Below are 27810 nucleotides of genomic sequence, written 5' to 3'. Positions count from 1 at the left end.
ATGCTTTAATCAACTCACTATTTTAAATTTCAGCGAAATCGGATAATAATTGCGGCTTTTATGGGCTTAAGACCCTCAATCGGCAGATCGGTGGTATATATTGCAGATATATCACAAAACAAAACAACTCGCTGTTTCTTATTTAATCGAAATCGGATAAATGCGTCTGTTACGGGCTTAAGACCACAAACTGGCACATCGGTCTATATGGTAGCTATATGTAAATATGGTTGGATATGGGTCATATTCGGTTTGAATATCAGGGCCCCTAGTACAACTTCCAGTTTAAAATTTCAGCAAAATCAGACAAATAATGCACTTTTTTCTAAAGCAAGCTAAAAGTAACAGCTGATAACTGACAGAAGAAAGAATGCAATTACAGAGTCACAAGCTGTGAAAAAACGCCGACTATATGAAAAATCCGCAATTACTTTTTGGGCAATATATTGGGTTGCCCAATAAGTAATTGCGGAATTTTTAAAAGAAAATAAATTCGTTTTTAATAAAACTTAGAATGAACTTTAAGCAAATATACTTTTTTTATACTTTTTTTCTAAAGCAAGCTAAAAGTAACAGCTGATAACTGACAAAAGAAAGAATGCAATTACAGAGTCACAAGCCGTTGAAAAAATTTGTCAAAGCCGACTATATGAAAAATCCGCAATTACTTTTTGGGCAACCCAATATATGCTTTGTAGGGTCGGAAATGGATATTCCGATGTGTTGCAAACGGAAAGACTAAATGAATATACCCCCTATCCTATGGTGGTGTGTATAAAAATTATATGTATGAAAGAAAGGAACCCATTACCATGGATTCTGCTAAAAATTTATAAAAAATAAATTCAGTTGAAGGGCATAATTTTACTCTACATACCAAACTTCTGTCAAACAAGGAATTGGCACAGTTATTAGAAGTTATAACAGAATACCGCATGCAAAATTTCACCCAAATCGGACAAAAATTGCGGCTTGTAAGGGCTCAAGAAGTCAATTCGGGTGGTCGGTTTATATGGGGACCTAAATCAGGTCATAGATCGATTCGGACAGTACTTGGCTCAGTTGTTGGAGGTTGTAAGGCAGCACAATGTGCAAAATTTCAGAAAATTTCGAATCGGACAAGAATTGCGGCTTCCAGGAGCTCACGAAGTCAAATCATATCATAGCAATATCAAAATCTTAACCGATATGACCCATTTGAAATTTGCAAAATTTCAAGCGTCTAGCTTAACGCGTTTGACCTCTATCGTGATTTCGACAGACGGACGTGCGGACATGGCTAGATCGAGTCGGAATGTTGAGACGATCGAGAATATACTTTATGGGGTCACAGATCAAATTTCGAGGTGTTACAAACGGAATGACAAGGTAAGTATACCCCCATCCTATGGTGGTGGGTATAAAAATTTCATCAAAATACTGAAGCTGATTCGCTGAAACTGTCAATATTAAACTAAGGTATTTGCAAACCTAATCGCATTTTGAAAGATTAAGATCGACCTATAAATAGTGTGTTGAGAAATGTACTTCTGATTTTATGACTAAATTTCACTGCCGATGGGTCACTTCCTCCACCCAGTAGCGGCTACAAATTTCAATAAAAAATCTTTACCAATTTAACAGTGTCAGAAGAATTTTGGCAATTTTTCGATATTGAAAAAATTTGAGGTGCCCCCCCCCCCAAAAAAAAAAAAAAAATTAAAATCCTGGCTACGTCTCTGGCTCCCATATTTATTTCATCTGATATGACATTTTAAGGCTGTAATAGCAACAACTTAAGTCCTATCTTAAAAAAATTTAGCAATAGGTTTTTTTTTTGAGGTTACGGTAGGTGTGTAAAAATTCATTAAAATTGGTCCAGATATAGATATAGCTCCCATATATATCTTTCATCTGAACTGTGGTTCGAAATCAAAAATTCTCAAAGTCCTTCTGTAACTGTGCAATGGATAAAAATATTTTTTTTTTACAATCTAAGTCACTCATAATAGGTCCAGGGAAAGATTTATCGGCGTTGACATTTGGTCATAAAACAAGAGCTAAACTTTGTTTTGGCTTGCCAAAATTTTGTATTGCGTACCGATTAGATATTTTTGTGTGGATATCTTATGGTGATTTCGATTCTGAAAAAAATGCTATCATTTCAACCTAATAAAACGGTAAAAATCGCATCCTCGTCTTCGGATGAAGAACATTCTAGCAATGCATCTAATATGCCGTTAGGCAAATAAAAGACGCTCAGTTTTTCCATATTTCTTTTCAATATTTTGCCGATTTTTTCCAAACATTCAACAAATGTTGCCTTTTGTAATAACCAATGAGCGTCGTTATTTTGATGTAGCTGCCTATGAAATGATAGTATGATATTAGTAGACATTCTACACCGTAGACTTGGCACGGTGTTGGAAATGCAACATTTTTCCACTCTCTGTAGGCAACACCATTACGAACGAAAACTACACCTGGTGGTGGGGTTAAATGTTTTGTACAAACGAACACAAAATTTCGATTTCATTGCGACATGTTGGAAAAATGCTACACTTTTTCGCAAAATTTAAATCACCATTAGTTTTATAGTAAGACTAGCTAAACCGGGCCCGCTCCGCTGCGCCTTCTTTTACTTTATATGGACAATTAAAGAGCTTTCTGTGAAATACTTTGCTACGAAAATAGTATATGTATGGGTTGCCCAAAAAGTAATTGCGGGTTTTTTTCAAAGAAAGTAAATGCATTTTTAATAAAACTTAAAATGAACTTTAATCAAATATCCTTTTCTACACTTTTTTTCTAAAGCAAGCTAAAAGTAACAGCTGATAACTGACAGAAGAAAGAATGCAATTACAGAGTCACAAGCTGTGAAAAAATTTGTCAACACCGACTATATGAAAAATCCGCAATTACTTTTTGGGCAACCCAATATATCGCTTGACTAACAGTATAGCCATATATAAACGCTTTTATTTGAATCCCATATGATCTTTATTGGTCTATGAATTCGCTCCGAAGGTTAAGGGTCATTTAAGTTTGGATGTTAGTTGTACTCCATTCTTAAAAGACTTTATTTGAGTCCGATATTCTCATGGGGATATTGAGAGTGGAAAGGCCCCTAGAATGGTGGTTGTTGGGTTTAAGGGTGGTATGGACCCCCAGAAACGTGGTCACGAAAGTGGGTATGAATTTCGTGATCTACCCCCGAATACCTTTCATTTGAGCCCCATTTTGTCATGATCCGTAAGTGTGTATGTCCGATTTAGGGGTGTTTTGTGGGTGAGGTGGTCCCCCAGACACAGCCCTGAAAAAATATTAGCATCGTGCTCTACTCTTAAATACCATTTATTTAAACCCCATACTGCCATTGGTTTAAGGAGAGTTTATGGGATTAGGCGTCCCCCAAAAACTTGGCTCCAAAATTGGTAATCAAATTCGTCATCATGTGGTAGTTGTCTATAAATATAAATGACTACTACTTATTAAAGAGTCATAAGTTAATGTTTTTAAATCAAATTGCCATATTAAACGATTTTCTGAGCTAAAGAACTAATTTGTAGGGGTATATATTTGGTACGGTGGCGACAGTTCTTTGTAATTAAACCATGTAAAACCTTTGAACAAAAAGTGTTGCCTAGCAGCGCTTCGTTTGGACTTGTCTAGGAAAAGAAGGCCCCTTATCGATGAGCTAGAAACGGCAGTCAGCTTGACGTTAAGCTTTGCATCTCCTCCTACCACTCTGATCGAGTCGTCAAGAGTTTGGGGAATGTAAATGTAGGCCGCCATACATTTATGTGTGTCACCACATATTAATTAAATTACAGGGCCCTGTTAGGTCACTAAGATTGATCGACCCCATATTGTCATGATTGGTGTATACAGCCGTTTGGTGGAGAGCGTCTATAGGAGGGTTGTGCGCCACACCCCATCTGTCACTTGACGCATTTCACTCAAAAATATCTATCACTTCATCCCCCATTGTTTTAATGGGTCAAATAACCTATTGGAGGCGATTTTAGGAGTTAAAGCACCACCTAGATACTTGGACACAAAATTGAATGTGGAATGTTGAGTCTCAACTAGCTATGATCAAGTAATATACCCATTTGTGGGGGTTTTTTCGGGGTGGGGTGACCCCCAATTACCTGGACCTAATTTTTTGTCCTATTCGTAGTCTACTCTTGAATATTTCTCATTTTAGTCCTATTTTGATATGTACATCCAAAACGTCAATTTGAGGGAGTTTTTGGGTATGGCCGACCACTTGGATACTTGCACCCAATTTTCAATACCATATTCTACTTTCCAACACCTTTCATTTAGTACCCCTATTGTCCCTATTAATTTTGGGTGGAGTTTTTGGGGTAATATCAACAAATTATATAGCCTATACCGTAATCTACTCTCGAATACCTCTCATTCACAGCGCATATTGTCACTATCGTCTAATAAGCCAATTGTGGGGGGTTTTGGGGCCGGGGCGTCTCCCAGTTACTTAAACCCAATTTTTATACCCACCACCGACGGATGGGGGTATATTCATTTTGTCATTCCGTTTGCAACACATCAAAATATCCATTTCAGACCCTATAAAGCATATATATTCTTGATCAGCGTAAACATCTAAGACGATCTAGACATGTCCGTCTGTCTGTCCGTCTGTCTGTCCGTCTGTCTGTCCGTCTGTCTGTTGAAATCACGCTACAGTCTTTAAAAATTAAGATATTGAGCTGAAATTTTGCACAGATTCTTTTTTTGTCCATAAGCAGGTTAAGTTCGAAGATGGGCTATATCGGACTATATCTTTATATACCTCATATAGACCGATCCGCCGATTTAGAGTCTTAGGCCCATAAAAGCCACATTTATTATCCGATTTTGCTGAAATTTGGGACAGTGAGTTGCGTTGGGCCCTTCGACATCCTTCGTCAATTTGGCTCAGATCGGTCCAAATTTGGATATAGCTGCCATATAGACCGATCCTCCGATTTAGGGTCTTAGGCCCATAAAAGCCACATTTTATATCCGATTTGGATGAAATTTGGCACAGTGAATTGTGTTAGGCCCTTCGACATCCTTCGTCAATTTGGCTCAGATCGATCCAGATTTGGATATAGCTGCCATATAGACCGATCCTCCGATTTATGGTCTTAGGCCCATAAAAGCCACATTTATTATCCGATTTTGCTGAAATTTGGCACAGTGAGTTGTGTTAGGCCCTTCAACATTCTTCGTCAATTTGGCCCAGATCGGTCCAAATTTGGATATAGCTGCCATATAGACCGATTTCTCGATTTAAGGTTTTGGGCCCATAAAAAGCGCATTTATTGTCCGATTTTGCTGAAATTTGGCACAGTGAGTTGTGTTAGGCCCTTCAACATTCTTCGTCAATTTGGCCCTGATCAGTTCAGATTTGGATATAGCTGCCATATAGACCGATCTCTCGATTTAAGGTTTTGGGCCCATAAAAAGCGCATTTATTGTCCGATGTCGCCGAAATTTGGGACAATGACTTGTGTTGGACCCTTCGATATTTGTCTTCAATTTGGCTCAGATTGGTCCAGATTTGAATATAGCTGCCATATAGACCGATCTCTCGGTTGAACAATGACTAGTACTTATAAGCATTTGGTCTAAATCGGATGATATCTATAGAGCTGCTATGGGCCTAAGGTATACATTTCTCACTGGATTTTGACGAAATGTGGTTCACATATATACCCGAGGTGGTGGGTATCCAAAGTTCGGCCCGGCCGAACTTAACGCCTTTTTACTTGTTAATAGAAAATTCGTACTCTACTCCTACATCGGTTCCCGCTGTCTGCCATTTAAACCGTCCCTGAATGCTGACATTTGGTACGGGAAGTACACTTATGTCCTCTCATACTCACACCAAATCCCCAAAGACCCTTAAGAATCGATACCCCGATATGACTTTTTGAGATCATAGAAGCCTCAATCAATATCCCATTGGATTGTTAAACAGATAAAAGCGTGCAAGGTACGGCCAGGACCAATATTATATACCCTCCCCCAGGGATCGCATTTTCAAGAAGTAAAGTCAGGAGATCGGTTTATATGGTAGCTGTATCAGGCTTTAGACCGATTCAGACCATATTTGACACGTACATTGAAGGTCATAGGGGTAGCCGTTTACAAAATGTCGGCCAAATTGGATAATAATTGCGCCCTCTAGAGGCTTAAGATGTCAAGATCCCAGAACGGTTTATACGGCATCTATATCAGGTTTTGAACCGATTTGTTCCATGCTTTAGCACAGTTATTGGTAACGTAGCAAAACACCTCATGCCAAATTTCAGCCAAATCGGATAAGAATTGTGCTCTCTAGCGGCTCAAGAAGTCAAGATCCAAGATCGTTATATATGGGAGCTATATCAGGTTATGGACCGATTTCAACCATACTTTGCACAGTTATTGGAAGTTATAACGAGAAACATCATATGAAAATTTCAAACCAAATCGGATAAGAATTGCGCCCTCTAGTGGCTCAAGAAGTCAATAGCCAAGATCGGTTTTTATGGGAGCTATATCAGGTTATGGACCGATTTAAACCATACTTGACTCAGTTGTTGGATATCATAACAAAACACGTCGTGCAAAATTTCATTCCAATCGGATAAGAATTGCGCACTCTAGAGGCTCAAGAAGTCAAGACCCAAGATCGGTTTATATGACAGCTATATAAGGTTATGCACCGATTTGAACCACACCTGGCACAGTTGTTGGATATCATAACGAAACACGACGTGCAAAATTTCATTCCAATCGGATAAGAATTGCGCACTCTAGAGGCTCAAGAAGTCAAGACCCAAGATCGGTTTATATGGCAGCTATATCAGGTTATGAACTGATTTGAACCACACTTGACACAGTTGTTGGATATCATAACAAAACACGTCGTGCTAAATTTCAGCTAAATCGGATAAGAATTGCGCCCTCTGGTGGCTCAAGAAATCAAGCTGAGGTTTATATGAAAGCTATATCAAAACATGGACCGATATGCCTCATTTACAACCGACCTACACTAATAGGCAGTAATTGTGCAAAATTTCAAGCGGCTAGCTTTATTTCTTGGAAAGTTAGCGTGCTTTGGACAGACAGACGGACGGACATGGCTAGATCGATTTAAAATGTCATTACGATCAAGAATATATATAATTTATGGGGTCCTAGATGAATATTTCGAGGAGTCACAAACGGAATGACGAAATTAGTATACCCCCATCCTATGGTGGAGGGTATTAAAATAATTTAAATACAAACTGAGTTAATGAGTGTATATTTTTAACTGAATTCATGGTGGCGGGTACCCAAGATGCGGCCCGACCCAACTTAGCACGTCTTTACTTGTTGTCTTTTGTTTCACTATGTGATGTCCCACATCCATGTCAAGTTAATTCATATATTCGGTTGCCCAGAAAGTAATTGCGGATGTTTTAAAAGAAAGTAAATGCATTTTTAATAAAACTTAATATGAACTTTAATCAAATATACTTTTTTTACACTTTTTTCTAAAGCAAGCTAAAAGTAACAGCTGATAACTGACAGAAGAAAGAATGCAATTACAGAGTCACAAGCTGTGAAATAATTTGTCAACGCCGATTATATGAAAAATCCGCAATTACTTTTTGGGCAACCCAATACAATAGTAAGAAATCGAAGGGAGTATTGGGCGAATGAGCTTAATGGTGGAGGGGACATAAGCCTCGGTCCGGCCGAACTAATGGTACTTTTATTTGTTCGTTCCTCCTTTATGGTTTTTGTATTTTGTACAAAATTCTGTCCTAAACCCCTCGTTGAAAATTCATGCACATATGAATATTTATGGCCTGTTTATCGCTTTAGGTGACACGTTTAAACCAACAACAGGGAGGTACCCAACAGCATTTGTGCTGGCAATGCAACTGAATCAAGTTAAAGGAGAAAATATCATTCAGAAGATGGCCAGAAACTTGTTGTTCTTCTGCACCCAACTCCCTGCGCCCCAAATGGAAATGGGAGGAGATATGAGTGTGCGCACAGTGTAAAACCTGATATTAACAACGGTGGTTTTCATTGTTGTGGTCCCACCAACGACAATGCGTTGGAACTGTTTTAAGGTCAATGGTGAACAGTTGCACTAACCGCCACGGAATGCGAAATTGTTCACGTTCACATAAATGTTACAGTTTTCATTTTGGTTATTGGGCTGCAGCATAACCATGTCACTCATTTGGTTTTTTTTTGTGGAATCCGCAAATGATTGATACTCATGGAATACTCTTATCAATTTGTAGGTCTTAAATTGAAATTGAATTTTTTTTTTGTCAGCGCCCACCTTTCATTGCGATTGATTATGGAGGTAGGTGTAGGTGATGCCATCTCCTCCTTCTCCATTTACCACAAGTTTGTTATTGTATGAATTGGTAACAATTCGTTTCATTTAGTATGCATTGCACACAAAATGGGTAAAAGGCATTTTATGGGTATGTCATTTACTATGTCGCATAATTTATTATATTGGGTTGCCCAAAAAGTAATTGCGGATTTTTCAAAAGAAAGTAAATGCATTTTTAATAAAACTTAGAATGAACTTTAATCAAATGTACTTTTTTACACTTTTTTTCTAAAGCTACAGAAGAAATAATGCAATTACAGAGTCACAAGCTGTGAAAAAATTTGTCAACGCCGACTATATGAAAAATCCGCAATTACTTTTTGGGCAACCCAATATATATATATATATATTTTTTTTTTTAATTTTGTATAAGTAATCAAATAATGGCAATTAAAGTTTATGTTTCTATTTGGAGGGATTAACAATGGTAGAGTTGCGTTGGATATGGTTTTTGGGGACAAAAGATAAATTAAAGTTAGGCAAAAAACAAATTGAAGAAATCGTGAGACAATAAAGATATGACCCAAAAAGAAACAAACCCGGAAAACACACAGAATGGAAAAAATAGACATATCCCTATCCCATGGTGATGCAAAAACTGAAATGTGATTTTCTTGGAAATTGTTTTGAATTTGTATTTTTTTTGAAATATTTGTTGAATTTCATTTGCCCTCTGTGTCATCATGGTGGGTGGCCGTTTCCCTTTCTACCGAAACGGACCTCGTTGAGGGATCTTTGAGGAAGCTGTCCGAATGGGCGGTGGCCAACGGGCATGGTATAAATCTCAGTATGACTGATCTGGTACTTGTCACCGCGAGGAGGACGCTGGGTGTGTTTAAGGGACCTCTGCTTCTTTGGTCAATTACTTGGCCGGAAACCAAGTTGGAGAAGAAACGTCGAGGAGAGGATTAAAAGGAGACTGAATGCGCGCTTCTCCTGACGCAACTCAATAGGATGGAGTTGAAAGCTTAAGCCAGGTATGGTGCACTGGATGTTTGCGGCGGTCGTTCGGACAAATGGTTGTCTGGTGTGGCATAAAGCTTTGGCCAACACTGCCCTTCGCTGGACGATCGAAAAGGTACAGGGTACCTCGAGAGGCACTGATTGCCATTCTCGATCTAATGGCTTCTGCACCGGCTATACGAAATATACCCCAAGAAATAACTTCTAAAGAAGATGTGAAATAAGGTCTGTAGTGAAATATTGGGTTGCCCAAAAAGTAATTGCGGAATTTTTAAAAGAAAGTAAATGCATTTTTAATAAAACTTAGAATGAACTTTATCCAAATATACTTTTTTACACTTTTTTTCTAAAGCTACGGAAGAAAGAATGCAATTACAGAGTCACAAGCTGTGAAAAAATTTGTCAACACCGACTATATGAAAAATCCGCTTTTATTTTTTGGGCAACCCAATAAATCCAACATTTTTGGGAACAGTTTAAAAATTTCGAGTATTTTTTTTAATTTTTGACCCTAAAGTAAACAAGTAAAAGCGTGCTAAGTTCGCCCGGGTCGAATCTTATATACCCTCCACCATGAATCGCATTTGTCAAGTTCTTTTCCCGATATCTCTTTTTAGGCAAACAACGGATAAAAGCAAAGAATTGCTATGCTATTGGAGCTATATCAAGTTATGGTCCGATTCGGACCATAGGTAAATTGAATGTTGGAGACCATAGTAGAAGTCATGGTGTTAAATTTCAGCCAAATCGAATAAGAATTGCGCCCGTTAGGGGCTCAAGCAGTAAAATAGGGAGATCGGTTTATAGGTTGAAGGTCATGGAAAAAGCCGTTGTACAAAAATTGCGTCCTCTAGAGGCTCCAGATATCAAGAACCCAGATCGGTTTATATGGCAGCTATATCAGGCTATGGACCAATTTGAACCACATTTGGCATAGTTGTTGGAAGTCATAATAAACCGACATATGCAAAATTTCAACCATACCAGGTTATGGACCAATTTGAACCAAACGTATTACAGTTGTGGGAAGTCATAACAAAACACGTCATGCCAAATTTCAGCTATATCGGATTGGAATTGCGCCCTCTAGGGGCTCCAGAAGCCAAGACCCCAGATCGGTTTATATGGCAGCTATATCAGGTTATGAACCGATTTAAATCATACTTAGCACAGTTGTTGGAAGTCATAACGAAACACGTCATGCAAAATTTCAGCCAAATCGGATAGGAATTGCGCCCTCTAGAGGCTCCAGAAGTCAAGACCCCAGATCGGTTTATATGGCAGCTATATCAGGATATGAACCGATTTGAACCATACTTGGCACAGTTGTTGGATATCATAACAAAACACGTCGTGCAAAATTTCATCCCAATCGGGTAAGAAATGCGCACTCTAGAGGCTCCAGAAGTCAAGACCCCAGATCGGTTTATATGGCAGCTATATCAAAATATAGACCGATATGGCCCATTTAGAATTCCAACCGACCTACACTAAAAAAAAGTATTTGTGCAAAATTTCAAGTGGCTAACTTTACACCTTCGAAAGTTAGAGAATGTATTGGACAAATGCCTAGGGAGGAAACACTAGAACTACTCTATGATACACATTTCACGGGAAATTCTCTCTCGTCGGAGGTTATTAGGGCAATTGTGTCTGAGCCGAAAATCCTTTGGGCGATAAGAAGTTTCGACTTTTTCAGTCGCCAGGCCCTGATGATGTATCAGCGGTTGAATTACAAGCTGTATCCTACAGACTGGTTCCTTGGCTCAGGGCGATATACTCTGCTTGTATCAGCATGTTATATTGGGTTGCCCAAAAAGTAATTGCGGATTTTTCATATAGTCGGCGTTGACAAATTTTTTCACAGCTTGTGACTCTGTAATTGCATTCTTTCTACTGTCAGTTATCAGCCGTTACTTTCATGTTGCTTTAGAAAAAAAGGGAAAAAATGTATATTTGATTAAAGTTCATTCTAAGTTTTATTAAAAATGCATTTACTTTCTTTTAAAAAATCCGCAATTACTTTTTGGGCAACCCAATATAAACCTGTGGAATGGAGGGACATTAAGGTTATTTTCATTCCGAAAGCAGGAAAACCTAACTGAACGAAGGTAAAAGATTTTTGTTTTATTAGTCTATCATCCTTTATGCTGAATACCCTTGGGAGGTTGATAGAAACATATCTAAGGACAAAGATCCCTGGAGATCGCCTATCGCGACAGCAGCATGTATATATTAAAGGCAAATCCACTAAAACAGCCCTTCATGACCTAGTCGGCTACATGGTGGGTGCTCTCGCTGTCAAGGAATATACAATGGTATCATTTCTTGACATAGTGATGGTGCTTTCAGTACTGTAAAACCGACGTCAATCATGAAGGAGTTGGAGATTCTAGGCACCAACTCTACTGTAAGAAAGTTTATTGATAACTTACGTACTAAAAGATGCATTACGGCAGGCTTGGGATCTATAGGTCTAAAAAGATGCGTCAGCAGAGGAACACCTCAAGGAGGTGTACTATCTCCTCTATATATAATAATATTTTATTTTCTCTGGAAGAAAAAGGTGTAAAAGTGGTTGCGTATGCTGATGACGTGGCAATTGCGGTTAGGGGAATGTTTCCCAACATTCTAAGAGATATACTTCAGATCCGTGCAAGACAGAAGTAGTTCTTTTAAACAGAAGATACAAGTTGCAGACAGTGGCACCTGTCTCCTTGGGAGGAGAGAATGTCACATTTACAGAAAGCGCAAAATATCTGTGTGTTTTGCTGGACAGGAAATTGAACTTCAAATATAAAATATAAAATTTTGAAAAGGTCAAGAAAGACAACTCTTGCCATATACACCTGCAAGAGAGCCATTGGCAAAAGTTGGGGATTTATACCGCTCGTCTTGCATTGGGTATAAACTGCAGTTGTCAGATCTATAATTCTATATGGTGTTGTGGTCTGGTGGACGGCGCTTCAAAAGCTCACCTACTGTTCAATAGTCAACCGGATCCCAAGTATGGCTTGTTTGTGCATCACAGCCGCACTGAGGACGACACCATCTGATGCACTGAATTTAATGCTACATCTAATGCCTCCGACAATTTGCTGCGACCACTGCCCTGAGGCCAAGTATAACACAAGGAACACTGTGTTTTCCTTGATACAATGTCCGATGTTTCAGGCAGTGTGGTTTACACCCTATCTGAGCAAGTTTTTTTGATAAAAATTACTGTACCAATATTCCTGATTGTACCGATTGGAACTACGATATCCCTGGTAATAGAAGAACATAGACTTCTATACGAATGGTTCCAAACTAGACGGCATTGGGTTGTACACTAAATATCTAGAAGTGGTCATATCGAAAAAGGTTAGCCGACCACTGCAGTGTGTATGAAGCGGAGATCCTTTCAATTAAGGAAGTGGTGAAATGGCTAAGATATAATGCCATAACGTAGAGTGGCATAAATGTCTTCTCAGACAGCCCTTAAATCCCTGGAGAACGTATTGCAAATGCAAATTTTGGCCATGAACATTCCACTAAGGAACAGGGGCAAACTTCTCACATATCAATGAATTCGATAGGATTCAAGTTTTAAGCTCATTGATAAACCGAGTTCAAACGGCGTGCCGCAGTGCGACACCTCTTTGGATAGAAGTTTTACACAGTTGTACCTCACAAATGTTGCCAGCATTAGGTAGGAGGGGACAACCATCGCTGATAGTTTTCTTTCTGATGGTCTCGCCACGATTCGAACCCAGGCGTTCAGCGTCATAGACGGATATGCGAACCTCTGCGCTATGGTGGCCTCCACGGATTTCTGAACACAACAACCGGCTGTCGCAGGTCTCTCAACGCGATGGCTGAACAGTTCAAAATTCACCTGTTCTGGGTGCCAGGCCACAGAGATATCCCAGGGAATTGTTAAGCGGACGAGCTTGCGAGACTAGGAACTACCTTACCCATTCCAAGGAAACTGTCATCTGTGGGTATGCCTCTAGCGACATGTAAGCTAAATTTTCAGGACCAAGCCCGAAGGACAACGAATGATGGATGATCACAAAGAGGGGGCTGTGAACATTCCAAAACTATGTGGCCTAATCAAGACTTCAAGAGTTCTACCGCTTTGCTGTCACTGGCTAGGACAGACGTCTCAGTTATTGTGTCCGTCATCATAGGTTACTGTCTAATCGGAAAACATGCTGACAGATTGAAGGTTGCCAGCAACGACTTTTGCAGAAGCTGTGAGGACATGAAAGAAGAAGAAACTATAGAACACCTTCTGTATGTGTGTCCCGCAGTAAGAAGGAGTTCCACTTTAGGTTCTCATTTTTTTGGAAACCTGTCTGATTTAGCGAAGTTCGCAAGTTGTTGGGCTTCTTAAAGCGATCTGGAAGGTTCAACGGTAGAAACTAGAAGGCATCTTCCATCTTCTGTTCCGTCTAAGTGAGTCTGTTGGCGGAGTGTAAAGCTTACCTAACCTAATGTAGATTGGTTGGGATTGCAAATGGGCCATATCGGTCGATGTTTTGATACAGCTGCCATATAAACTGATCTCACATCTTGACCTCCAACCACTGTGCCATGTATAATCAAAAACGGTTCATAACTTGATATACATAGCTCCCATATAAACCAATCTAACGTTTATACTTTTTCAGCCTCTAGAGGGCGCAATTCGTATCCCATGTGGCCGAAATTTTTTACAACGACTCCTCCTATGAGCTCCAACATTCAGTCAAAGTAGTGCCGATTCGGTCCATAATCTGAAATATCTCCAATAGATAGCTAGCTATTCATATTCTTTGTTTACCTATAGGGAATTCCTGGCAAAGAACTTGACAAATGCGATCTATGGTGGAGGGTATATAAAATTCGGTCCAACCGAACTAAGCACGCTTTTATTTACTTGTTTAATATAGCTGCCATATAGACCGATTTTATACCTTTTTACTTGTTTTAATTCGCCAAATTTTGCTTTTTGAGACAAAACTGATTTTTTTATGTACTAAAAATTCTTTAAAAATTTTCTCTATTTTCTCTCAACTATTTTAAGATCGTGCCATTGAGAAAACGAAAAACCATACGACATCTGTTTCCATGAACATAATTTTTATACCCTCCACCATAAGATGGGGGGTATACTAATTTCGTCATTCTGTTTGTAACTACTCGAAATATTCGTCTGAGACCCCATAAAGTATATATATTCTTGATCTTCGTGACATTTTATGTCGATCTAGCCATGTCCGTCCGTCTGTCCGTCCGTCCGTCTGTCTGTCGAAAGCACGCTAACTTCCGAAGGAGTAAAGCTAGCCGCTTGAAATTTTGCACAAATACTTCTTATTAGTGTAGGTCGGTTGGTATTGTAAATGGGCCATATCGGTCCATGTTTTGATATAGCTGCCATATAAACCGATCTTGGGTCTTGACTTCTTGAGCCTCTAGAGTGCGCAGTTCTTATCCGATTGGAATGAAATTTTGCATGACGTGTTTTGCTATGATATCCAACAACTGTGCCAAGTATGGTTCAAATCGGTCAATAACCTGATATAGCTGTCATATAAACCGATCTTGGGTCTTGACTTCTTGAGCCTCTAGAGTGCGCAATTCTTTTCCGATCAGAATGAAATTTTGCACGACGTGTTTTGTTATGATATACAACAACTGTGCCAAGTATGGTTCAAATCGGTTCATAACCTGATATAGCTGCCATATAAACCGATCTTGGGTCTTGACTTCTTGAGCCTCTAGACTGCGCAATTATTATCCGATTGAACTGAAATTTTGCACGACGTGTTTTCTTATTATATCCAACAACAGTGCCAAGTATGGTTTAAGTCGGTCCATAACCTGATATAGCTACCATATAAACCGATCTTGGGTCTTGACTTCTTGACCCTCTAGAGGGCGCAATTCTTATCCGATTGGAATGGAATTTCGCACGACGTGTTTTGTTATGATACCCTACAACTGTACCAAGTATGGTTCAAATCGGTCCACAACCTGATATAGCTACCATATAAACCGATCTTGGGTCTTGACTTCTTGACCCCCTAGAGGGCACAATTCTTATCCGATTTGAATGAACTTTTGCACGAAGTATTTCGTTATGATATCCAACAACTGTGCCAAGTATGGTTCAAATCGGTTCATAACCTGATATAGCTGTCATATAAACAGATCTGGGGATTTGATTTCTTGAGCTTCTAGAGGGCGCAATTCCTATCCGATTTGGCTGAAATTTTGCATGACGTATTTTATTTTTACTTTCAACAACTGTGTCAAATAAGGTTCAAATCGGTTCATAACCTGATATAGCTGCCATATAAACCGATCTGGGATCTTGACTTCTTGACCCCCAGAGGTCGCAATTATTATCCAATATGCCTGAAATTTTGTACGATGGATCCTCTCATGACCATCAACAAACGTGTTTATTATGGTCTGAATCGGTCTATAGCCCGATACAGATCCCATATAAATCGTTCTCTCTATTTTACTTCGGGAGCCCCAATGGGCGCAATTCTTATACGAATTGGCTGCAATTTTACACAGGTCTCCAACATATAATTTAATTGTGGTCCGAACCGGACCATATCTTGATATCGTTTTAATAGCAGAGCAACTCTTTTCTTATATCCTTTTTTGCCTAAGAAGAGATGCCGGGAAAAGAACTCGACAAATGCGATCCATGGTGGAGGGTATATAAGATTCGGCCCAGCCGAACTTAGCACGCTTTTACTTGTTGTTTTTATTAATTATGGCAAATGTCTTCTCTACCCAACTGACACACATTCACTCCTGCCATGGATCATTTAAAAAGAGAATTATAAAAAAATAAATTTTTAGGTGTTGTCAACTATGAATGAACATTTGATCAATATTTCATTCTGTTAACACTGAAATGACTAATGGCCGACCTCTTGTGGAGGAGGAGGAAGAAAGGGGGCACATTAAAAATAATTTATGAACTTTTCAGTGTATCATTGTTTCCTTGACACATCACCAAACTCAAACCCAAGAATTCTTTTTATTTTGGCCATTAAAGAATTTTTAAATCTGTGGGATTCGTTTTTCTTTTGTTTTCATTACCATATTATGTAGATTGTCAAATAGGAAATTGAGGGATTTTATGCGTGATCTGTATGTATAGTAGCACGTTTTGCCAACAAATTGGTTTCTATTCAAATGGGGTGTCATCAACTATTCAATTTTTATTGAACTAACTACTGAGAAGAAAATGCTGGACTATAGGTAATACAATACAAACAAAACACCACTGGTAGACGTTTCTGAGTGTGTTAAGCTATTAATCAATGACATTATGTGTCTATTTGTTTGTCTCATAGCTTGTTTATTTGTGATGTATGTAGCCGAACTCATTTACAAAATTTACATATTAAGTCTCAAGTTGTCACCGTAGACATTCCATACTGCCACTGTGCATCATTTGTATTGTGAGCCCGCAGTGCCAGTAGATCTTTTTTATACCCACCACCGAAGGATGGGGGGTATATTCATTTTGTCATTCCGTTTGCAACACATCGAAATATCCATTTCCGACCCTATAAAGTATATATATTCTTGATCAGTGTAAAAATCTAAGACGATCTAGACATCTCCGTCCGTTTGTCTGTTGAAATCACGCTACAGTCTTTAAAAATGGAGATATTGAGCTGAAACTTTGCACAGATTCTTTTTTCGTCCATAAGCAGGTTAAGTTCGAAGATGGGCTATATCGGACTATATCTTGATATAGCCCCCATATAGACCGATCGACCGATTTAGGGTCTTAGGCCCATAAAAGCCACATTTATAATCCAATTTTGATGAAATTTTGAACAGTGAGTTGTGTTAGGGCCTTTGGCATCGTTCGTCAATTTTGTCCAGATGCCATATAGACCGATCATCCGATTTATGGTCTTAGGCCCATAAAAGCCACATTTATTATCCGATTTTGTCGAGATCGGTTCTTCAATTTGGCTCAGATCGGTCCAGATTTGGTTAAGCTGCCATAAGACCAATCCTCCGATTTAGGGTCTTAGGCCCATAAAAGCCACATTTATTATCCGATTTTGCTGAAATTTGGTACAGTGAGTTATGTTAGGCCCGTCGCCATCCGTCGTTAAATTGGGCCGGATCGGTTCAGATTTGGTTATAGCTGGCATATAGACCGATCCTCCGATTTAGGGTCTTAGGCCCATAAAAGCCACATTTATTATCCGATTTTGCTGAAATTTGGGACAGTGAGTTGTTTTAGGATCTTCGACATCTTTCTTTAATTTGGCTCTGACCGTATCAGATTTGAATATAGCTGCCATATAGACCGATTCCTCCATTAAAGGTTTTGGGCCCATAAAAGGCACATTTATTGTCCGATGGCGCCGAAATTAGGGACAGTGAGTTATGTTAAGCTTTGACATACTTCTGCAATATGGCACAGATCGGTCCAGATTTGCATATAGCTGCCATATAAACCAATCTCTCTAGGTTGTAGGTTTTGGGACCATAAAAGGCGCATTTATTGTTTGATGCCGCCGAAATTTGGGACAGTGAGTTGTGTTAGGCCCTTCGACATCCTTCTTCAATTTGTCTCAAATCGGTCCAGATTTGGATATAGCTGCCATATAGACCGATCTCTCGATTTAATGTTTTGGGACCATTTACTGTCCGATGTTGCCGAAATTTGGGACAGTGAGTCAAGTTAAGCCCCTCCATATTTTTCTGCAATTTGGTCTAGATCGATCAAAATTTGCATATAGCTGCCATATAGACCGATATCTGGATTTAAATCCTTGGCCCCTAAAAAGGCGCATTTATAATCCGATTTCAATGAAATTTGACCAGTGACTTATGTTAGGCTTTTCGACATCCATTTTGTATATGGTTCGGATCGGTTTATTTTTAGATATAGCTACTAAAAAGATCCACATTTTGTTATGCACAATTGAACAATGACTTGTACTTATTAGTATTTGGTCCAAATCGGTAAATATTTTGTTAAAACTGCCTTGCAACATAAGGTATGCAATTTTCACCGGATTTTGATGAAAGGGTTGCCCAAAAAGTAATTGCGGATTTTTCATATAGTCGGCGTTGACAAATTTGTTCACAGCTTGTGACTCTGTAATTGCATTCCTTCTTCTGTCAGTTATCAGCTGTTACTTTTGGCTTGCTTTAGAAAAAAAGTGTAAAAAAACTATATTTGATTAAAGTTCATTCTAAGTTTTATTAAAAATGCATTTACTTTCTTTTAAAAAATCCGCAATTACTTTTTGGGCAACCCAATAGTAGCCATAATTTTGGTTCGATCTTTACAAAACTTTGTACAAGACGTTCTTTTTAATGTTCCAATATGTCTGCATATTTTTTATCAAAATCGGTTCAGTTTTACATATAGTTCCCATATATATGTTTCATCCGATATGACATTTTTAGGCCGTAGTAGACATAATTTTAGCCGATCTTTACAGAATTTTGCTCAAGACGTTCTATTTAACGTTCCAACATGTGTGCATTATTTTTATCAAAATCGGTTCAGTTTTACATATAGTTCCCATATATATGTTTCATCCGATATGACATTTTTAGGCCGTAGTAGACATAATTTTAGCCGATCTTTACAAAATTTTGTACAAGACGTTCTATTTAATGTTCCAATATGTCTGCATAATTTTTATCAAAATCGGTTCAGTTTTACATATAGTTCCCATATATATGTTTCATCCGATATGACATTTTTAGGCCGTAGTAGACATAATTTTAGCCGATCTTTACAGAATTTTTCTCAAGACGTTCTATTTAACGTTCCAACATGTGTGCATTATTTTTATCAAAATCGGTTCAGTTTTACATATAGTTCCCATATATATGTTTCATCCGATATGACATTTTTAGGCCGTAGTAGACATAATTTTAGCCGATCTTTACAAAATTTTGTACAAGACGTTCTATTTAATGTTCCAATATGTCTGCATAATTTTTATCAAAATCGGTTCAGTTTTACATATAGCTCCCATATATATGTTTCATCCGATATGACATTTTTAGGCCGTAGTAGACATAATTTTAGCCGATCTTTACAAAATTTTGTACAAGACGTTCTATTTAATGTTCCAACATGTGTGTATAATTTTATCAAAATCGGTTCAGTTTTACATATAGCTCCCATATATATCTTTCGTCGGATATGACATTTTAAGGCTCTTGTACCCATAATTTTGGTCCGCCATGATGTTTTAAGACGGTCTAGCCATTTCCGTCCGTCTTTGAACCTGTCTGCCTATGGAAAGCACGCTAACGTTCGAAAAAGTAAAGCTAAACGTTATTAATGTAGGTCGGTCGAGATTGTAAATGGGCCATATCGGTTCAAGTTTTGTTATAGCTGCCATATAAACCGATCTTGGATCTTGATTTCTTGAGCCTCCAAACGGCATAATTCTTATCCGATTTGGTTAAAATTTTGTATGACTTCCAACAATTATGCAAACTATGGTAAATTGCATATGGCAGAACCGATCTCGGATCTTGACTCCTTGAGACTCTAGAGAGCACAATTATTATCCGATATGGATGAAATTTTAAGTTTGTTGTTTTGACTACCAACAGCTATGCCAAGTATAAATCGGTTCATAACCTGATATACCTCCAATATAAAATGATCTCCCAATTTAATTCTTGAGCTTACAAGGGGCGCAATTCTTATCCGATCTAATGGAAATTTTGCACAACGACTTCTTCTATGACCTTTAACATGCGTGCCAAATATGGTCAAAATTGGTCTATAATCTGACATAGCTTTCAAAGAAACCGATCATCCTATATTACTTCTTGAGTCCCAATAGGGCGCAATTCTTGTCCGATTTGACTGAAATTTTACACAATGACTTCTACTGTGGCATGTATGGTCCGAATTGGTTCATATATATTTTGTATATTCTTGATCGTCTCGACGTTCTGAGTCGATCTAGCCATGTCCGTCCGTCTGTCGAAATCACGATAGCGGTCGAACACGTAAAGCTATCCGCTTGAAATTTTGCAGGTATGTTCAGATTTAGAAATAGCTTCTATATAAACAGATCTCCCGATTTGATTTCTTGAGTAAAGGCTCAAGGCCGCAAGTTCTGTCTGATATGGCTGAAATTTTGCATATGGAGTTCTGTTATGACTTTCAATAATTGTGCCAAGTACGGTCCAAATATATATCCAATATAGCTTCCCTATTAATCGATCTCCCGATTTGATTTCTTGCGCCCTTACATGACGCAATTTTTGTCCGATTTGGCTGAAATTGAGCATGTAGTGTTTTGTTATGACTTTCAACCACTGTGCCAAGCGTGGTTCAAATCGGTCTATAACCGGATATAGCTGCCATATAAACCAATCACCCGATTAGACTTCTTGAGCCCCTTGAAGCCGCAATTTTTGTCTGATTTGGCAGCAATTTTGCATGTAGGGTTCTGTTGTAACTTCCAACAACTGTGCCAAGTATGGTCCAAATCGGTATATAACCTGATATAGGTCCCATACAAACCGATCTAACGATTTGACTTCTTGAGCTACTGGAAGCCGCTATTTTTGTCCGATTGGGCTGAAATTTTGTATGTAGTGTTCGGTTAAGACTTTTAACAACTGTATCAAGTACGGTCGGTTTATACCGCTATATAAACTGATCTCCCCAATTGACTTCTTGAGCCCTTACAAGCAGCAATTTTCTTCGATTTGGCTGAAATTTTGCTTGTGGTGTTCTATTATGACTTCCAACAACTATGCCAAGTACAGTACACTTTTTGCGTTTGGCTGAAATTGGACACGAAGTGTTTTGTTATGATTTTCAACAACTTTGCCAAGTACGGTCCAAATCCGTCTCTAACCTGATATAGCCTCCATATAAGTCCCTACACGATGCAATTTTTGTCCGATTTGGCTGAAATTTTGCATGCGGTGGTCTGTCACGACTTCCAACAACTGTGCCAAATAGGGTCTAAATCAGTCTATGACCTGATATAGCTCCCATGTAAACCGGTCTCTCGATGATTCTTGTGCGGTTCCCAGAAGCTTTTATTTTTGCTGGATTTTGGGTTTTGACTTCTTGAGCCTCTAGACGGCATTATTCTTATCCGATTTGGATCAGAAATTTTGTATGACATTCAACAATTATGCAAAATATATTAAAAATCGGTTCATAAATGGATATAGCTTCATATGAACCGATCTCTGATCGCTCTAGGGAGCGCAATTATTATCCGATTTGGTTAAAATTTAGCATGAAATTTGCTTTGACTTCCAACAGCTGTGCCAAGTATGGCCCAAATCGATTCATTACCTGATATACCTCCAATACATAAAAAGATCTCCCGATATTACTTCTTGAGCGCCAAGGACAAATGCGATCGATGGTGGAGGGTATACAAGATTCGGCCCGTCCGAACTTTGCACAGTTTTTTTTTTTACAGTTATTCCCTAGGCCCAGTTTTAGTAGTTTTCCCAAAAACATAATCTCAACTTCTCTTCTAATTATATATTTACCTGCATGAACATGTGTGTGGAACAGCATCATTGGCCACATTTACACTGGCTGCTGGAGCAGCACCAAATCCACCTGGCATAGGGGGTCCTGTATGATTGCGGTTGAAAGCTCCTAGCCAATTTTTAATAGGATTTTGTCGTGTCGATATGGCCGACATCATATTAAGACCCTTGGCAGAGCTTTGATATGATTTCTTTACAGGCTTTTGATTACTATGCGGCAGATGATGAGGCTGTGTGGCCTGTTGATGATGATATTTGCCCGGTCTTAATACAATGCTGGCTGAAGACGCCTCCAGCGAGGATGGAGATGGTGAAGTGCTGGTAATTGTGGGCAAAATTGTTACAGCTATACAGGAAACTATTAGAAATTGCACAATTTGTTTGAAACTGGCCATTTTGTGATGGCTTAGAGATTAAATGCTTAAGACTGAGCAGGAAAAACAAATTTCATATGCTGGTAGTGTGGCATGCAACACCTCAACCCAGCACTACGTTGAAGCTGAAGTTGATCGGTATGGGTCTTTTCAAGTGGCAATGTCACAGAAAACACAGAATTGTGGGTAAATAAGCGTAAAGTGTTGGATTTTGCTTTAAAAATGTGTCACGTTCACCGAGTTTTGGGCAGTTGGAAGGGAAAAAATCACAGTTAATTATTTATGTAGCTTAGGGAGTACCACTTTTTTCGGAGAATGAAAAGGTTTTTGTTGATTTTGTCAAGGCTTTAATTTTTATTTTCTTTTTTTGGATATTTTTGTTTTTAAGGCGTTTTCTTATCTTATTCAAATTTCTTTGCTTCGTTCTGCTCCATTTATCGTTTGGGGTAGCCCAATTGGCTTTTTCGATTTTTTTATTTATCGATTATAGTTGTTGTTGCTTTATGGGGCTTAATTTATGCCCTTAGCATATGTTAAGAATTTGACGCTAGCCACCCGTGATTTTTCTTCGTTTATTGATTATTGGTTTTTTTGAGCACCATATGCAGTGTTCGAAAGCTAAGAATCGAAAAAAAGAAATTTCGTTTAAGAACTTTTTCGTTGGGACACTGACTGAGCGGTATTATCTACCGTTCACGCGAAAGTCTCGTTTATGACTAAAAGTTAAATGGATTTTGGTTAAGACAACATTGGCTGGCATGGTGTGGTTGTTGGCCATTGGCGTCGTCGCTGCCATCGCCGCGCAGATCATGATTATGAAGATCAGTGGCTTTATGAACCGCTATGAACGCCTTTGATGGTATGGTAAACGTTGACTTTGACGCTTAAGCCAGGCTTCATACGCACGTTTGCTCGGTAATTGAACGTACACCGATACTTCTGCACTTGTTCAGCCCAAAACATTGGCGCTTCCAAGGCTATGCAAGTCCCATAAGTCTGTCCTGCAAAGCTGCCCTGTGTCTTATTGCCCATACAAATGCGAATGTGTTTACATTTCCCTAGTCTTCACACCAGACCTCTCTCTCACTGCTACTCAGCTTGGAAAAGAAAGTCACGGGCATTCTTGATGGTTCTGATTCTGATTCTTGTTTGTTGTTATTCTCCTTGGCTTGTTTGAGTTTCTGCTTGGGAAAATAAATATTGAATGCTTCGACATGTTTACGCCTTTTGTATGCCTTATGCGTCGTCTTTGGCTGTCAACAGGTGATTTAGCCTGAGTATTGTCTTCTCAGGTGTGCAGGGTGTATCAGTGTATAACGTGACAGCTCAGCAACGCCTTATGGGCTTATGCGTTGCGTTTGCGCATGCGTTGCTTTCTTAAGACGTTGCTAAAATGTAAATACGCTGCTGTTGTTGGTAGCAAGTCCCATCTTAGTCTCTGTTGTCGTTGTCGAGGTATTGTTGGTTGGTGTTCTTTTCTTTAGTGCCGTTTTGTTCTGTTTCTTTTATTTTTTTTTTTTTTTTGGTTTATTTTTTTGCTTAAAATTTATTAGTGTTGTCATTTAGTAAACACCGTCATAACTTGTTAGTTGGTGTGGTGGATTACACTGAGAGAAAGTGCAAAGTTCGAATCTTGGGAAAGTGCTAAGTTCGGCCGGGCCGAATCTTGGGAAACCACCACCATGGATTCTGCTAAAAATTTATACAAAATAAATTTAGTTCAAGGGCATATATACCAAACTTCTGTCAAACCAGCAAAAAATTAAAGTTTTTAGGAACCGAACAAGGATAATCGAGAGACCGGCTTATATGGGAGAATTTAGACCGTAGTTGGCACAGTTGTTGGAAGTCATAACAGAACACCGCATGCAAAATTTCAGCCAAATCGGACAAAAATTGCGACTTGCAAGGGCTCAAGAAGTCAAATCGGGAGATCGGTTTATATGGAAACTATTGGGTTGCCCAAAAAGTAATTGCGGATTTTTTAAAAGAAAGTAAATGCATTTTTAATAAAACTTAGAATGAACTTTAATCAAATATACTTTTTTTACACTTTTTTTCTAAAGCAAGCTAAAAGTAACAGCTGATAACTGACAGAAGAAAGAATGCAATTACAGAGTCACAAGCTGTGAAAAAAATTGTTAACGCCGACGATATGAAAAATCCGCAAGTACGTTTTGGGCAACCCAATATATCAGGTTAGAGGCCGATTTGGACTGTAATAGGCACAGTTGTTGGAAGTCTTAACAGAACACTACAAATCGGACAAAAATTGCGGCTTCCAGGGGTTCAAGAAGTCAAATCGGGAGATCGGCTTATATGGGAGTCAGGGACGTAGCCAGGCCCCCAAAATGACTTTGTCTAAAGAAAAATATAAAATTAAATATATTCTAAACAAAAATTTCATTAAAATTTTTTATAATGACAAATTTTTATATTTATAATATTCTACAAAGACAACATTTTGCTGAGGCCAGGACCGCCTTCAATTTATTTTTCTTAAGGACAAAATTGTTATAAAATTCTTAGTAAAAAAAAAAATTCTAATGACTTTTTGATGAAATTTTAATATCTCAGCATAATATTTTCTTATGAAGGCCAAACGTTCAGCGAAAGATAACCTAACCTCGAGTTTATTTTTTAAAACCAAAATTTAAATTGTGCATAAACATTTTCAAAGTCTTTTTATTATGCAAACAACATTTTCCTAAAATTTTTTCTGTAGAAAAATTTCAATAAATAGTTTTAAAGACAAACCTTAACCCATTACGCCTGACGCTTGTCCGATTTTGATGAAATTTTAGCTCTATGTATAAAAGAGGTGCGTGATTGACTGATCAACGCCCAGCCCAAACTGCTAAAGCTAGAGTCATGAAATTTGGCTCGAATGTGGATCTTGGGTTGTAGGCGCGGTTTTGTGATATTCGCACGTTTAGGTGCTAAAAAGTACGAACTGTTTACCTTTTACCCAGTGCGAACAAATTGGGCTCAAATTAAAGAGCATCTCAAGAAAATAAGATGTGGTGACAAAAATTTCCCACAAATAGTTCCGGAAGTGGGAAAAATGGTACGTTTAGTACCGCAATTGGTACTTTTTGGTACCTTGTTTGTTAATTTGTAATTTATTTATTTACACCCGCACAACAAGAATTTAAAATTGTTTAATTAAAGTACGAGTAATTTCTCCAACAATTGTACATAGTAAAGACTTAAAACTAAGAATCTATAGCTACACATACATATATACGTATACATACATGCATATACATACACATATACATATATAAGCAAATAAACAGGGAAAAAGCGAACATTTGTGGCTTTTGAGATTTGAATTTAAAAGAAACAAGTAAAAGCGCGCTAAGTTCGGCCGGGCCGAATCTTATATACCCTCCACCATGGAGCGCATTTGTCGAGTTCTTTTCCCCACATCTCTTCTTAGGCAAAAAGTGATATAAGAAAAGATTTGCTCTGCTATTAGAGCGATATAAAGTTATGATCCGGTTTAGACCACAATTAAATTATATGTTGGAGACCTGTGTAGAATGTCAGCCAATTTGAGTATGAATTGCGCCCTTTGGGGGCTCAAGAAGTAAAATAGAGAGAACGATTTATATGGGAGCTGTATCGGGCTATAAACAGATTCAGACCATAATAAACACGTATGTTGATGGTCAAGAGAGTATCCATCGTACAAAATTTCAGGCAAATCGGATAATAATTGCGACCTCTAGAGGCTCAAGAAGTCAAGATCCCAGATCGGTTTATATGGCAGCTATATCAGGTTATGAACCGATTTAAACCTTATTTGACACAGTTGTTGAAAGAAAAAATAAAAAACGTCATGCAAAATTTCAGCCAAATCAGATAGGAATTGCGCCCTCTAGAAGCTCAAGAAGTCAAGTCCCCAGATCTGTTTATATGACAGCTATATCAGTTTATGAACCATACTTGGCACACTTGTTGGATATCATAAAAAAACATGTCGTGTAGAATTTCATTCCAAACGGATAAGAATTGCGCACTCTAGAGGCTCAAGAAGCCAAGGCCCAAGATCGGTTTATATGGCAGCTATATCAGGTTATGGACCGATTTGAACCATACTTGGCACAGTTGTTGGATATCATAACAAAACACGTCGTACAAAATTTCATTCTAATCGGATAGGAATTGCGCACTCTAGAGGCTCAAGAAGTCAAGAAGTCAAGACCCAAGATCGGTTTATATGGCAGCTATATCAGGTTATGGACTGATTTGAACCATACATGGCACAGTTATTGGATATCACAACAAAACACGTCGTGCAAAATTTCATGCCAATCGGGTAAGAACTGCGCACTCTAGAGGCTCAAGAAGTCAAGACCCCAGATCGGTTTATATGGCAGCTATATTAGATTATGGACCGATTTAAACCATACTTGGCACAGTTGTTGGATATCATAACAAAACACGTCGTGCAAAATTTCATTTAAATCGGATAAGAATTGCGCGCTCTAGAGGTTCAAGAAGTTAAGACCCAAGATCGGTTTATATGGCAGCTATATCAAAACATGGACCGATATGGCCCATTTACAATACCAACCGACCTACACTAATAAGAAGTATTTGTGCAAAATTTCAAGCGGCTAGCTTTACTCCTACGGAAGTTAGCGTGCTTTCGACAGACAGACGGACGGACGGACAGACAGACGGACGGACATGGCTAGATCGACATAAAATGTCACGACGATCAAGAATATATATACTTTATGGGGTCTCAGACGAATATTTCGAGTAGTTACAAACAGTACAATAGTAACCATTGGCTTTCGCTCACGTGCTGATTCTTGACAGATCATGACTAAGCAGACGTATGTTTTCAGCAATCTCATCCCTCCGACTGCCGATATATATCTGTACATCGCCAGCGTACATATGCACCTCACAATAAGACAATTGACTCGCCGAGTCGTTACTGTACAATGAAAAGAGAAGAGGACCCAGAATTGATCCCTTAGGAACACGTTTTAAAACAAGCAGAGGTGACGATAAAGAAGACCTTTAACTGACGGAATGAATGCGGTGTGACAGGTACGACAAAATAAGACGAACAGACGTAGAAGAAAAATTTTAAAGATGTCTCACCTTATCACATAACAAGGACTGATCCACAGTGTCAAATGCCTTAGAAAGGTCAAGAAGAACAAGGAAATGTATCTTGTCACTCTCCAAATTGACCCTGATCCTCTCAGTGACCTCTGCCAAGGCAATTATGCAGCTTTGGTTAGGACGAAACCCGGACTGTCTTACATATAACAAAGAGTTCTCGTTGACAAAAGACGACGTTTGAAAATACAGCAATTTCTCAAAGATCTGTGACAAGTAACAATAAATCGCAATTGGTCTATATTCCTTGGAATTTTTAGGCAGTGGTATGACCGTGACATGCTTCTATGCTAATGGTGAAAATCCTATTGAAATCATAGGTTACATGAGGAATAAAAAGTGGAAGAAAGAGTCTTACAAATCTAGGATCAATGCCATCAGATTCAACAGCGTTAGAATTTACAGTCGCGACAC

General features: G+C 38.5%; 2 protein-coding genes across 3 annotated transcripts in view; one reads left to right on the top strand and one right to left on the bottom strand.

Annotated features, from left to right (window-relative positions):
- LOC106094998 (venom protease) overlaps positions 1 to 22942 on the bottom strand; it is a 48661-nt gene extending 25719 nt beyond the window's left edge. Inside the window, exon 1 of the mRNA XM_059360851.1 lies at positions 21875 to 22942. Within this exon, the coding sequence (XP_059216834.1) occupies positions 21875 to 22272 (398 nt within the window). The 5' untranslated portion in view covers positions 22273 to 22942. The remainder of the gene's footprint in view (positions 1 to 21874) is intronic.
- LOC106093809 (venom dipeptidyl peptidase 4) overlaps positions 1 to 27810 on the top strand; it is a 638446-nt gene that overhangs the window by 44554 nt on the left and 566082 nt on the right. The gene's annotated exons all lie outside the window — the stretch shown is intronic.

This window comes from Stomoxys calcitrans, chromosome 1, assembly GCF_963082655.1.
Source record: "Stomoxys calcitrans chromosome 1, idStoCalc2.1, whole genome shotgun sequence".
Classification (NCBI taxonomy): Eukaryota; Metazoa; Arthropoda; class Insecta; order Diptera; family Muscidae; genus Stomoxys; species Stomoxys calcitrans.
The sequence above is the reverse complement of the archived record's forward strand: the minus strand, read 5'-3'. Positions and strand labels throughout refer to the sequence as shown.